The following is a 12,431-nucleotide window of genomic DNA, read 5'->3' as shown; positions in this document are numbered from 1 at the left end:
AGATGCTTGGATGCCAAGGCAACCACCTCAATGATGCCTGGACAACCTATGATAAGAGGAGAGGTTGAATTATATTTTCTGGTATGGGATTGCATAAAAATAAGAGGTACCAACAGATCAATAGTCGGAGCTTACATAGCATCAATAAGAGAAGGGAAGTGATTGGACCATGCAATAGAAATTGAAATGCAACACTGATGAAGAAAGTATATTTATCGTGCAATTGGAAAGCACAAGCCGAACAATGTTATTCGGTGGATGCAAAACATAGATATCAAGCCATGGCATTTAGGGTGCATTTGGTAACTTTCTTAAAGAACAATCCTTGTGTTCTTTTGTTCTTTGAGAACAGAAGAACAAGGTAAAGGCGCTTGTTAAAACGGTTCGTTCTTTTGTTCTTTAAGAAAGAACCATTGAAGAAAATGGTCCTTAGAACGATTTGCAGAACATTTAAAACTTGTTTTTACAAAAGAACATAAACAACTCACGAAATTGGTCCCAAAAAACTCACGTCCGCAAAAGTCAAGAGCCGAAAGGTCTCAAGCTCTGCAACTGTCTCTCCTCTGCTGCTAAGGATTTGGTTATAGGTAACATCTCTCAAGATTATCTATTTGTAGTTGGCGGCTTGTTTCTCTCGCCACCTCTCTGAGCTTCAAAATCGGGTCCTCTCTCTCTCTAAGCTCGAAGCAAGAATGTCTTTGTTTGAAGTTCATTGACACTCTTCTAATCAAGTATTTGGTTTGTATTTGGGCTTTTTGCTGAAGTCTCTCTTCAAATCAGGTATCTAGTTTGCATTTTGAAGGATGAACGGTTTGCGATGAAGAAATTGAGTGGGATAAGCAAGCTTTGAAAGTGCGGGATTTCTGCTCTGGTTTTTCAGGCGCGGCCACGTTGGGAAGGAGACGTCTGCTTCCAGAGGTTTTGATTTCGGATTAGCAGGCTTTGAAGGTTTAAGTATGCCCACACCTCCTCGCAATGGCTGGGCTTTGTACTCTAGTTATACGCACAGCTTGTCTTTGTTAGAAGTCCTGACTTAAATGGTTATTGTATTCAACTTTCCTTCTAGCTGCATCTCCCTCTTTCCCTCTTGATTTCAAGCTCCCAACCCGTGAAAATGGAAGTAGTAGTAAGCAATGGTTAGAAAAGAGAGCAGAAGATGAAATGCACTTCAGTTTCTACAGCTCGACAGCAAAACGACGGTGAACCACTGATGGTTACATTTAGTTGCCTCTGGGTTTTAATGTTTTATTACCTTCCCACAAATCTTCAAATGCTATTTTTCTTCTACTTTTTCCTAATTCCTTGAATGTTGAAGTAAATTGTATTACACACCACCACCAGCCTGTCAAAGCCCGACCAGTACACATTAAAAAGGCTACCTATCTCTTCATGCTTCTCAAAGGTAAGACTTTAGATTCATTCTGTTCTTACCATTTCTTCGGTTTAAAAAATGCACCCCTATTATTCTGCTTGCAATTGCTCTTGATTGGTGAGGACTTTGGGAATACGCAAGATGATTATCTTTCTTTTCTCTCTAAAACCTCTTGGGATTTCTGTTTTTGATATTTATTTTTGTAAATGGAAAGATTTTGCTGGGCTCCAAAGACTGAATTATTGATCAAAATTTTTTTATTGGTCAAATATATATATCGATATATGGTGAGAACTATGAGTTGAGTCTTGTTAGAATCTGATAACCATCCTTCTAATTATGTCAATATATGGTGAGAACTATGAGTTGAGCTTTTAACTGGATAGGTGCTCTCCAAAAACATTGAGAAACTGCAGTTCCGACACCTTTACAGCAGGACAAGGTGAAGCCAGCAAATGGTGAAAGTTGCAGTTGTACCACTTTGTCCAGATGCAGCTCCGTTGTCTAAAAACCAGCCACAGGTATAGGAAAGAATCCCTAAACCAGCACTAGTATGATAAGTGCAACGATTCCCCCTATACCAGCACCAAAATCATGGGCAAAATTCAGGAAAATTTAAATTTCCATCATAGTCCATTCAAATTGCTGGAAATTATTCGCAAGATCAAGGTCTTTTCAACTAATCAACCTGATCTTCAAGAAACTTTTGATGTAGCATCAACTGAATGAGGGCTAATGCCAAGATATTTTATTTATAACTAACTCAAATGGTGTGGAAAAATTGAATTATTAGCAACAAGAGAAGTTGGTTTTCCATCTCTGCCGAATCTTATGAGAAACTTAACCAAAAAGCTGGGACTTTTAAGTTATGGTCAACACATGCCAATACATATCACTAAATTCATACAGAGATACATACATGCATACCATACGTGTATATATACACACAAAAAAATGCCTATACACTTGATACAAGTTGGTACATATCATGTCTTGGGAAAATTTTAAACCTGAACATATCGACATGCATTGGCCGATACATGTCTGCGATATAACATGGTCTAAATTTGTAAATACAATTTTTTATTAAAAAACGCTTGTCACAATGTATCAACTGTATTTTGCAACGTATCGAATTGAATTGCAACATCGGTCAATACAATGGGATGCATTAATAAACTATGGAATTTTAAAATTATAGACGTAATAGCATGCATCATCTCAATGGCTTGAGATACCGACATGTATCAGCATGTATCATCTCGTCTTGGCTGATACTCTAAACCATGCTTGGAATTGCCAGGTCTACGAGTATTCAGAGAGTATAACTATGTAAGGATTCAAATGGAACCAATATCAATCTAAAAAGGTCTATTTTAAACTTTAAATAAAGCACAAGAGAAAGCGACCGGAACTACAAATTTGCAGTGATTTCCCAACCACAAAAAGAAATCTTCTCTAGGATGATCATCAATGAAATCAAGATAAGCCCTGCAACTGATTCAAGGACAACTATAATAGTTGATACTTCTGTCGCAACAGTCCTTGGTTGTATTTAATATTTTCACATTCCATGGGTATTATTTTGATGCATTTGTAAACATGAACCTTGCCAAATTGAACAAAAATTACCCATTTAGATGCACTAACATGAAGAAAAATTTGCTATCTTTTGAAAACTAAAACTTAATGGAATATATTTTACATTCCATGGGAATATTTTGATGTGTTTCCACACTGCAATGCAAAAATTGATATTGTTTGAAATCAAAAACTTATATATCATGGCAGAAAAACCTAGAAAGAAAAGAAAATAACAGATCACTAGCAATACGAATCCATACCTGCAAGTATTTTACTGTATCTTTCTCGAATGTCTCATAAGTTTGTGCCTCCAAATTATCCATGAGTGGCTGTATCAAGATTGGGAGAAAAAGAAGTTCTGTCATGATTCATTTTTAATATGGAAAAAAGAAAGAAAAGAAACCAAGTTAGACGTACTGACATAAGAGGGGGGGAGGGGACTTAACAGGCGGAAATTTACAAATATTTGAGAGTGAATAGAATGAGAAATAAAAGCTATTACCTGCAAGGGAGATTGCAAGAAATCCCGATAGCCAAGCTGCCATAAGAATTTAGAGTCAGAAAATGAATAACAGTAGAGAATCTGTTATAAAACCTGTCCATGTTGTCTGAAGAGGAAAGGGTTATGTAGATGAGGGAAATGGAGGGTGAAGGGGGAGACACCTCAAAACGTTCTTGCTCAGGTAGTGGTTCCATTCTTTGGTAGAGGTATCCAACATAGTCCAAGTACGACCTCAATGGATGTCTTGGTATATCTAAGTACATGATAATCCATAAAACTGTTACATTACCATCCCTGAAAGGCTGAAACTATCCATTATGCATACTGAAAGGAAGAAGCATCAAAGTGAAACAACAAGATTGCTTACCTACTCAAGATTAAGAAGACACAAAATCATCATGAGGGCATGTTTGTGAAATGATGAGTTAGAGAAAATTTATGAGTAATGCAAAGAAAGAGCAAGGAAAAACTTAATGCAGACGAAAATGTAACCAAGCCAACAGACGCTTTGGCTCTTCTGATCTTTAAATTGGGACCCTTACACTTGTCAATAAGACATGGTTCACTGAGATTCATTGGCAACTCTGGTCCTTTTTATGTCTTCATGATAACTGATTCTAGTAAATTTGGATTCAGAAATTCAGCAAGTATTTTTGATTGATTAGCAAGAAATCTTCTATCTTTAATTACGAGTGCAACAAGAACAAAAGCAGTAAGAAGGATTTATGGGTGCACACCAGTGCAAGAGCTTGCCGTGTACAGTAAGCAGGATTTATACCCATCCAAATGCCAGTACAAGATGGCTTGCCACACGAAATTTTTTTGGCCAACAGTGTAATACCTCAACCTAGATCTCTAACCCATTTATACGTTATAGCACCCGATCCAAGAACTCAAACACCAACATGTTGTGGTCCATCTAGAAGGACAAATTTGGACCAGAATCCGGATCATCAAAGATGGCTGCAGAGGACCCTATCAATATAGTCATGGTTGAGACAAAGAGGCAAGGTTTTGATACGATGGGCACAAGAATATTCAATAATAGATTGCATATTTTCAAGAGATGCACATCACTGAACCCAATGATCAGGTAAAATAAATACCCAATTACCCTGCTGGCTGCACAACAACTGAGTTCAACCCAAATTAGGGGAGGTTATAGTTAGAATTGAACCTTGAGTTGTTCATATGAAATAAAGCCCTTAAAGTGTAGAGAACAATGCAAAAAGAATCACAGCATATTGTTATCGGATGAGTTAAGGCCCCAACAGTGGACAAAGATCAATTCCTTCTGCTAACAAAAATCACCAGGTTGATAGAGGTTGATTGATAGGTCTATCAACCAGCCCACCCAGCCAGCTGATACGGGTTAAGTGTGTGGAAAGAACGTGGAATGCCTCTTTTACCCCCTCCAAAGGCTGTCCTAAATAAACCCCCAATTCTAATTAGACATTTTAAAAGGACGAAGTGGGGGAGTAAAGGAACCAAGAGAGCAAAATCTTACTGGAAAACCACCAAGGGCTGCTAGATTCATCAAAGAACATCAGATTCAGGTGCTTCTTGCTGCCCTATACAACCCTATTCCATTTTGTGACATTTGGTGGATTCTAACAATTGAATCCAATGGCCCAGCTTAGAAATAAGGGCAACTCATAGGACTTTTGCAAATAGAGATTAGGCTTGTGGTCTCCTCATCAAAAGGAGTGTAATGAGCCCCAAACACTGTAAGTTGTTAGGCTTGAGTGTCAATTCACTCATAGACTATGGATGGCCAGAAATGATTTCCTAATCATTTAAATCTAACGATTTTTCTCCAATTGTGGTTAAGGATCAAGGTTTCGGTTTCGACCTGGCCAAAAACCAAAATCTTGAGGTTTCGACCAAAATTGGTACTTTTCCAGCAAATGTTTTGACCCTAGGTTTCGGGGCTTATATGGCCTCCATTTCATCTCATTTATTGTCTCCTACCTATTTAAAGCATAATAAACACATTGGAACTAGTAATTTGCCAGGAAAACCACTAAAAATTTACAAATGACTAGTTTTGAAAAGTACAAACTAAGTTTGCATATAAGCATAGAATCATCAACATACATGAATTGTTTGATAGAATGCTTACATATACAAACAAATCAACAAAATACAATGACCAACTAGATCAAGTAATGGCTCATTTAAGGCATGGATAAAAACTAAAAATAAAAATGGAAAGTTTGGAACTATTGGGTATGGCTCATGCTTCACATTATATGCCTGGAGAGGCCTTATATCTTGTTTTAACCAGCTTCAGTGGAAATTTAGGACCATTTCGTGCAGATAATTGTAATGAAACAAAATCTCGCAAGTTTCATTTTGATTTTGAAAAATGCAAATAATTTGGTTGAAATTTCCAAGGGGCTTTCCAAACTCCAAATTGAAAGCCAAATATGTTAAGAGTCCTAAGGCAATTTTAATACGGTTGTCAAGGGTGCTGGCACAAAGCAAAGGCCACACCCGTGCAGGGTAGTGTGCCATAACTCAAGTAGCATGATGAGTAGATGACCATTGCAAGGCTAGGATTTTCCCATGTCATAGCCCTACCAACCGGAGCAAGGAGTTAAATAACCCATAGTGATTGAGTGGTGGACTTCTAGAGAGGACATCTATTGTTTGTGGATTTCCACAAGGACCACCAAATCCATGAAGACAACAAAGCACTATTAACTGAATTGTGACGTTGTATACTCCAAAGCAAAGGCCAAACCCGTGCAGGACATCTTGACAATTCAGTAGAGTAACCGAAGGGGGCACCAAAATCTGAGGCATTGCTTTGCAACAAGACAAGCGTGGCAAATATTTAGTGGACTTGCATTGTGATATGTTTATTTGCTTATATGTGGCATGTAGATTATGTTCATTCATTTATTATACTTGCTTGTGTGCTTCCCCTCATGAGTTCCGTGGAGCTCAACCCATGGAAATCTCTCTTTTTACATGATCACACAAGTTTAGATGCCTCCGTGGAGCAAGAGGCATATGTGTATGATGGGGATGGTGAAGAGGAGGCCACCAGTCCAGGGGATGCAGAACACAATGCACTATGTTAGTGTTATTCATGTGCCTATGGCCAATAGCGGGGAGCGCAGAATGCATACAATCGGATATGTAATAAACCATTGAAAGAACAGAATTACTTTTATTAGCATTAGCATTCCTTTTCTTACATTTAATAACATATGTATTCTTTCATTGTTTAACATGCTTCTGAGTATGTACTATCGTTTGAATGTATGGTTATGGTACTGCATCCATGGTCTGAAGGAAAGACCTGTGCCACGTACTGGGTGACATATATGAATCTGGTCCGTTTAGGGTGGGGTGTGACATACAAACTCCAATATTCCCTACTCACACATCAAGTTTTAGCCTAGACTACCACAAAGTTGGCACACAATGAAACAAATTAGTAAAGAATCCAAAGCTGAGGATGCATCAACGTATAAGGGAAAATGACTGAATTTGACACATGGCCCTCCCGATGATTCCATAAAGATCCAACACCTGAATTTCCACACAAGTGCACCATAAGGACATAACTAGGGTAGAAGTGTATAACCACCAGCGCAGTTCATAGAGGTGTGCCTATAGAACCATTTCCCTATATCAAACATAGAGAACAACCAACACGAGCAGAAATCTCAACCAAGATGGGGTCCATTGAAACAAAAGAAGCAACGAATGACCCAAAAGAAAATTGGGTTATTTAAACAATATTCTTTTGCGCTTTGTTTTCAGATGTGAAAAGCTCATCTGTTCAGCCTGAATTTCAGCTCATGTAAAAGCTTATTCAGTCACACTCCACCAAGAGGCCAAAGACTTTGGCTCTGATACCAATTGATGTGGTTGTCCAATTAAAATTAAGAGACCGGGATATGATGTGAGGAAATATAGTTCCATAAAAATGGGACAAGTATGACACTATGGAAAGGACAACCAGAACGGAAAAAACAAGGCGAAGGGCGCGAACACACAAGCCAAGAAAGGCGCCACCAGGCGAACGAAGCAGAGACAAAACAGGGAACACAGAAAAAAAGCAAAAGAACAGGAAAACAGGAACAGCAAAAAAGAAACGACAAGACCAAGACAGCAAGAAAGGCGCACCAGGCCGAAGCAGAAACAAAACAGGAAAACAGAAAAAAGCAAAAGAACAGGAAAACAGCAACAGAAAAAAACAAACGACAAGACGAGACGGCAGACTGAAACGGCCAGAAGAACACACAAGGGCGAAGCAGCCAGAGGCAAGCAGCGAAACAGACGAAACAAACCGACAGCACGCCACAAACCCACCAAAGAGAAAAAGCAGAAAGGAGCCAGGAGGAGAGAAACGAGGGGGGGACGAAAGGAAACCAGCAGCAAAGCACCCGAAGGAAAGGAAAACAGAGCACGGGGAGAAGGGGAGGGGGGGGGGAGAGAGGGAAAAACAGGGGAACCCACACCAGACAGTCTCCCGCCCCAAAGCCTGGGCGCCAGTGGCAGCACCAAAAAAAGACACAAGATAACAACAAAGAAAAGTAGCGCAACAAGAGGAGACAAGGGGGATCCGCAACCAATTGAATTTCCTCACTAATAACCACATTTCTTGCCAAAACAAGTAATCGTTAAACTCACAAATTAATAAAAAAATAAAAAAAACCAAAGCCAAACAGGACCAATAAAAACTCCCCAAACCAAGGACTAGACTGACGATACCTTTAAAAAAAAACCCATCGCATCATGGCAATGTGGTTCATGAATGCCTAGGTGATTGGTAGCCACATTATTCAACACACTGACAGAAAATAAGGGGCAACAAAAAGGAAGGAACAAGATGGAAAGCAAGAAACATAGAATCATAGAATAAAAGATGAGAAGTACATGAAGATAGAAGGATAATTTGTATTGAGCCTCTACTCTCCCTTGGATCTCTAACCAATGGCCTAACATAATTACTACATCCTACAGCTACATGGCTATAGAAACAACTCTCTTTCTTTCATCCAGATCATGAGGAATCCTCCAAGGTCCACATTATATACAAGCTCAAGGGTGGAGTCAAAAGAGAAAGAGTGCACTATCAACTATCAAGTAGCTTACAAGTATAATAAAACCTTCCTAAACTCTAGTCATCATAGATCAAAATAGAAACTCCTATCTCAGAAAACAAATTAAAAAAAGTCACAAACTGAGATTAGAAATTAACAAGACTTCATAGAAATCCAGCCACCAAAATAAAAGTGGGTAGTAAAAAAAAAAAGTAGAAAGTACTAATTCATCCAAAAAGAGATTAGAAACTACTAAATAGCTAGACTCAATAATAATGAAACTATTACATAAATAGAAAATAAATTAGAATAGCAGTTTCTCAAAGAAATTTCTACCAACATCCAGCTTCTAATCTTCAACCAGATTATTATATGAACCTATAACACTGCAGTGTGATGTGAATAGTAACTCCTGGGTTCACATGAATAGCGACTTCTTTATTTCATCCCCTGCCTTCGTATTCTGTCTTGGTCCCTTCTCTTTTTCGTGCTTCAATCTGGACAAAGCTGCCTTGTGTGATGCTCCATCAAACAAAGAAAAACCTGCCAAATCATCATTCCAGGCTACCTCTTACAGCAATTGAATCCCAAAACATCACTGAGCTGGTTTTGGGGCCTCCTCCTGTGAATACCCATGGACATAACGGACAAAAATCTGCCAGATCATCAATCCAGGCTGCCCCTCACAGCAGTTTAATCTTAAAACTACACTGGACTAGCATTGGAGTTTGCTCCTGTGGCTACACATGGACCTCTGATCTGGCATCATTTGCTGTTGTTCCATGTTGGCAACATGCTCAGTCAGTTGTGTCATCATCTCTATGAGTTGATTAAACTTGTCATCAATACTAAGGGGCAAGAAGAGCTCTGAATCATTGCTGGCGACACCTCTGAGACCAATTAATGTGGCCCAAGGTGATAATATAAGGTTAATAGAACACAAAACCCACAGGACAAATAAGGCATTCCAAATGTTACAATATGGAAGAATTTTAATTAGTAATACCATTAGAAATCACACTCCGAGAAAAAAAGATCGACAGCTAGATGGGGCTGATGAGCTTAAGTGACAACTCACACAGGTCCAAACAAAATGAGAATTGAACAATTAAGGACCCATCATGGAGCTGTTAAACCAGCTACTTGAGACCTGGCTCCTTTTTTAGTGAGGCTGGCCTTGCACTGCATCACAATAGCTTGGAAATTTCACAACTATCATCAGTTAATCCCACCAAAAAAATCATAATCCTTTTACACCACCTATTCCTATTAGTGAACTGACAGGTCATCGTACAACAATGAAGCAATGTGTCATCAAATAGATTTTGTTTTGTTTCCCAAGGAAATGCATCATACATTATGTATTTAATAATCAAAAGGCTAATCTGTATACATGCAGAGCACTTAGGCTAGTGATAAAGTTGACTGTGTAAGTATGTTTTTTGACAGTTTTGTAGAGTCTTGGTGCCATAACTTATAAAATAATATATATCATGTACCATGTTTGTCATATTCATTTCACTGGCAATTCCACAAATATTTATGATCCAGACACATTTTGTTAAAAATGATGAATGCCTTTCAACAAAAAATAATTAATAATATCATCAGGACTTACCTTCAACAAGAGTATCAGTATGATTAGCTGTTGCTTCTGAGCTATCGGTGTAAATATTATGCACTGGTTTTCCAGAAATAACTACCTGGGAATATTTTGTCAAGCACAATGATTATCAATCTCAACAGAGCATAAGAAGGGCAGAACCCCCCCGGGGGGGGAAAAATAATTTTAGAGAATCCGATGACACATGCAATACTAGTAAAGCAAGTAAGCTGACAAGGATCCCACAAAAACATGTGCAAACAGAAACAGTACAGTCGATAAGGATGCAACAGATTCTACCAAAAAAGGGAAGTACAAGCCTGCTTTTATGATACAAGAAAATATCGAACAGTACTTAGCCCCAAACAAGCTGAAGAAATAGATCTCAATAAACCACAAATCATAGCCACATATAACCAATGAAACAAGGCTGAATGAGCTGAGTGGATCAACACTTGAACCAACAAAACAAATACAAGTCACATATTCTTAACTTAGTAAAATACATAACAGGTTTTTATATCACGGTACAAAATCAGCAGGAGTAAGCCTATTAATGCCAGAAACAGTAAGCAACTTGTGAATAAATAAATGATGACAAACTAGCTTCATACTTCAAATAATGCTCAGTATTCGGTATGGTGGATTCAATAGTCCATACCACTAAGAATGATCAGACGTGGCAACATTCATGGACAGCATCATCTCTCCCAACACCCATAGCCCTATCAGATTAATGAGCAACAATACTGGAGGCATGCTTGCATCATCTTCCCGACCAGATGACCAAAATAATTTGGACTGAGACATTTACTTGTGAATTTTAAGCATTTCCGCCGAGGCGCCGACATACTATGACATGACCATCTTTTGTAATTTCAGTTGAAGAACCAGTTTAATTGGTGGCAACAATCTTCCTCAAATTTTGAACCTGCCTGGAACTCTATGCAGTATTGACAGAGAGTAAGAGACAAGAAGGAAGGGAAAAGGGCTTTTTCTTGCTAAGTTGCGACCTTGATGTACAGTTAATATTGTGCACTTACATCATATGTAATACTTTAAACTTAATAATTGTAAACAATCCCAGAATCTATAACCAATACGAAATAAAGAGAAAAAGAGAAGAGAGATGGAGGGAGAAGAGAAATCAATGGGAGAATTGGGTTGTTCAATCACATGCATGTTTTACCTACAAGCCAAGACAGCTACTTATTATAAACCAAAAGAGAATCATGAAAGAAATATTAATTCCTAACCCTTATCTAATTAGCCCTGCTTAATAGGAAACTCACTTAGACCAGGACACTAATAAGTAAAGACCTAAAGCAACATAAAAACCAATCTCCCTATCATGTTGCATCATAATATCTCATTTTTCTAACGCTCCCCTTCAAATCAAAAGAAGCCCCAGCTGGGATAAATAAAAACAAACTTGCAATGCAAAACCAGTCTTGAAACATCCCCTAGACTATACACAAATCAAAACAAAGCTCCAGCGGAGACAACTAAGAATGAATTTGCAAGGCAACACCAATCTTGAACCGTCTAGCAACCAGACACTAACAACCTCAAAGCAACACTCCAATCAATTGTAATTAATCTATATGTTCCCCAGAAAGACAATCACCTAACGGCAACATAAAACAACCTTCCATAAAAGGTCACAAAATGCAGCACCGATAGCAACATAAAAGTGCATCAAATGTAACAACACAAATACATAAAAAAAATCAAAAAATTGCAGCACAACACCTGCACAAACACCTAATAGAAGTGCACCTCCAAGGGCCACACAAAAACCTATCTCAAGGACGGCATTCCAACAAAAACCAGATTCACCCAGTGAGTCAATACAATCCAGGCAAAATTGCTTCCAGTGGACACTACACATGATCAAAAGCGACAAATAATCATCTCAAACAACAAATGTCTCAACAAATTTCATAAGCAAATGCACAGGCCAACAAGAACCCTAATAAATGTATCTTCAATCAATGCCACATGGTAACACAGGAGATCCCCCTATTAAGTCCAATCTCCTACTCATGGAAAAATCCTAGAAAAGCACAATTATCCTACCAAGCAGAAAAACCAATTGGGGCGGATCCTGATCAGGTATGTATTGCTTATTGGCCAACCCAAATTTAGATAACTCAAGTATAAATGGCAAAACCATAAATATCTGTTGGTAAATAAGCCCAGTGACAAAATTGTACATAAATAGAATTTTATATGAAGTGTCATGTGATAAATTAATAGGATGTAAAATATCAGAGGGAAGGATAAAGTAGGAAGAGGAGGTAAAGC

General features: G+C 38.3%; 1 protein-coding gene across 2 annotated transcripts in view; it reads right to left on the bottom strand.

The window, feature by feature from the left end:
• SKB1 (SHK1 binding protein 1) overlaps positions 1-12,431 on the bottom strand; it is a 59,855-nt gene that overhangs the window by 21,719 nt on the left and 25,705 nt on the right. For both annotated transcript variants that reach the window (XM_089152870.1, XM_089152872.1), the window contains 4 exons: positions 10,140-10,224; positions 3,620-3,711; positions 3,459-3,494; positions 3,217-3,285 (listed from right to left, as the gene is read on the bottom strand). In XM_089152870.1, the coding sequence (XP_089008996.1) occupies positions 3,217-3,285; positions 3,459-3,494; positions 3,620-3,711; positions 10,140-10,224 (282 nt within the window). The remainder of the gene's footprint in view (positions 1-3,216; positions 3,286-3,458; positions 3,495-3,619; positions 3,712-10,139; positions 10,225-12,431) is intronic.

The sequence above is a fragment of the Hakea prostrata genome, chromosome 4, assembly GCF_041222555.1.
Source record: "Hakea prostrata isolate BN-2017 chromosome 4, UWA_Hpros_2, whole genome shotgun sequence".
Classification (NCBI taxonomy): Eukaryota; Viridiplantae; Streptophyta; class Magnoliopsida; order Proteales; family Proteaceae; genus Hakea; species Hakea prostrata.
The sequence above is the reverse complement of the archived record's forward strand: the minus strand, read 5'-3'. Positions and strand labels throughout refer to the sequence as shown.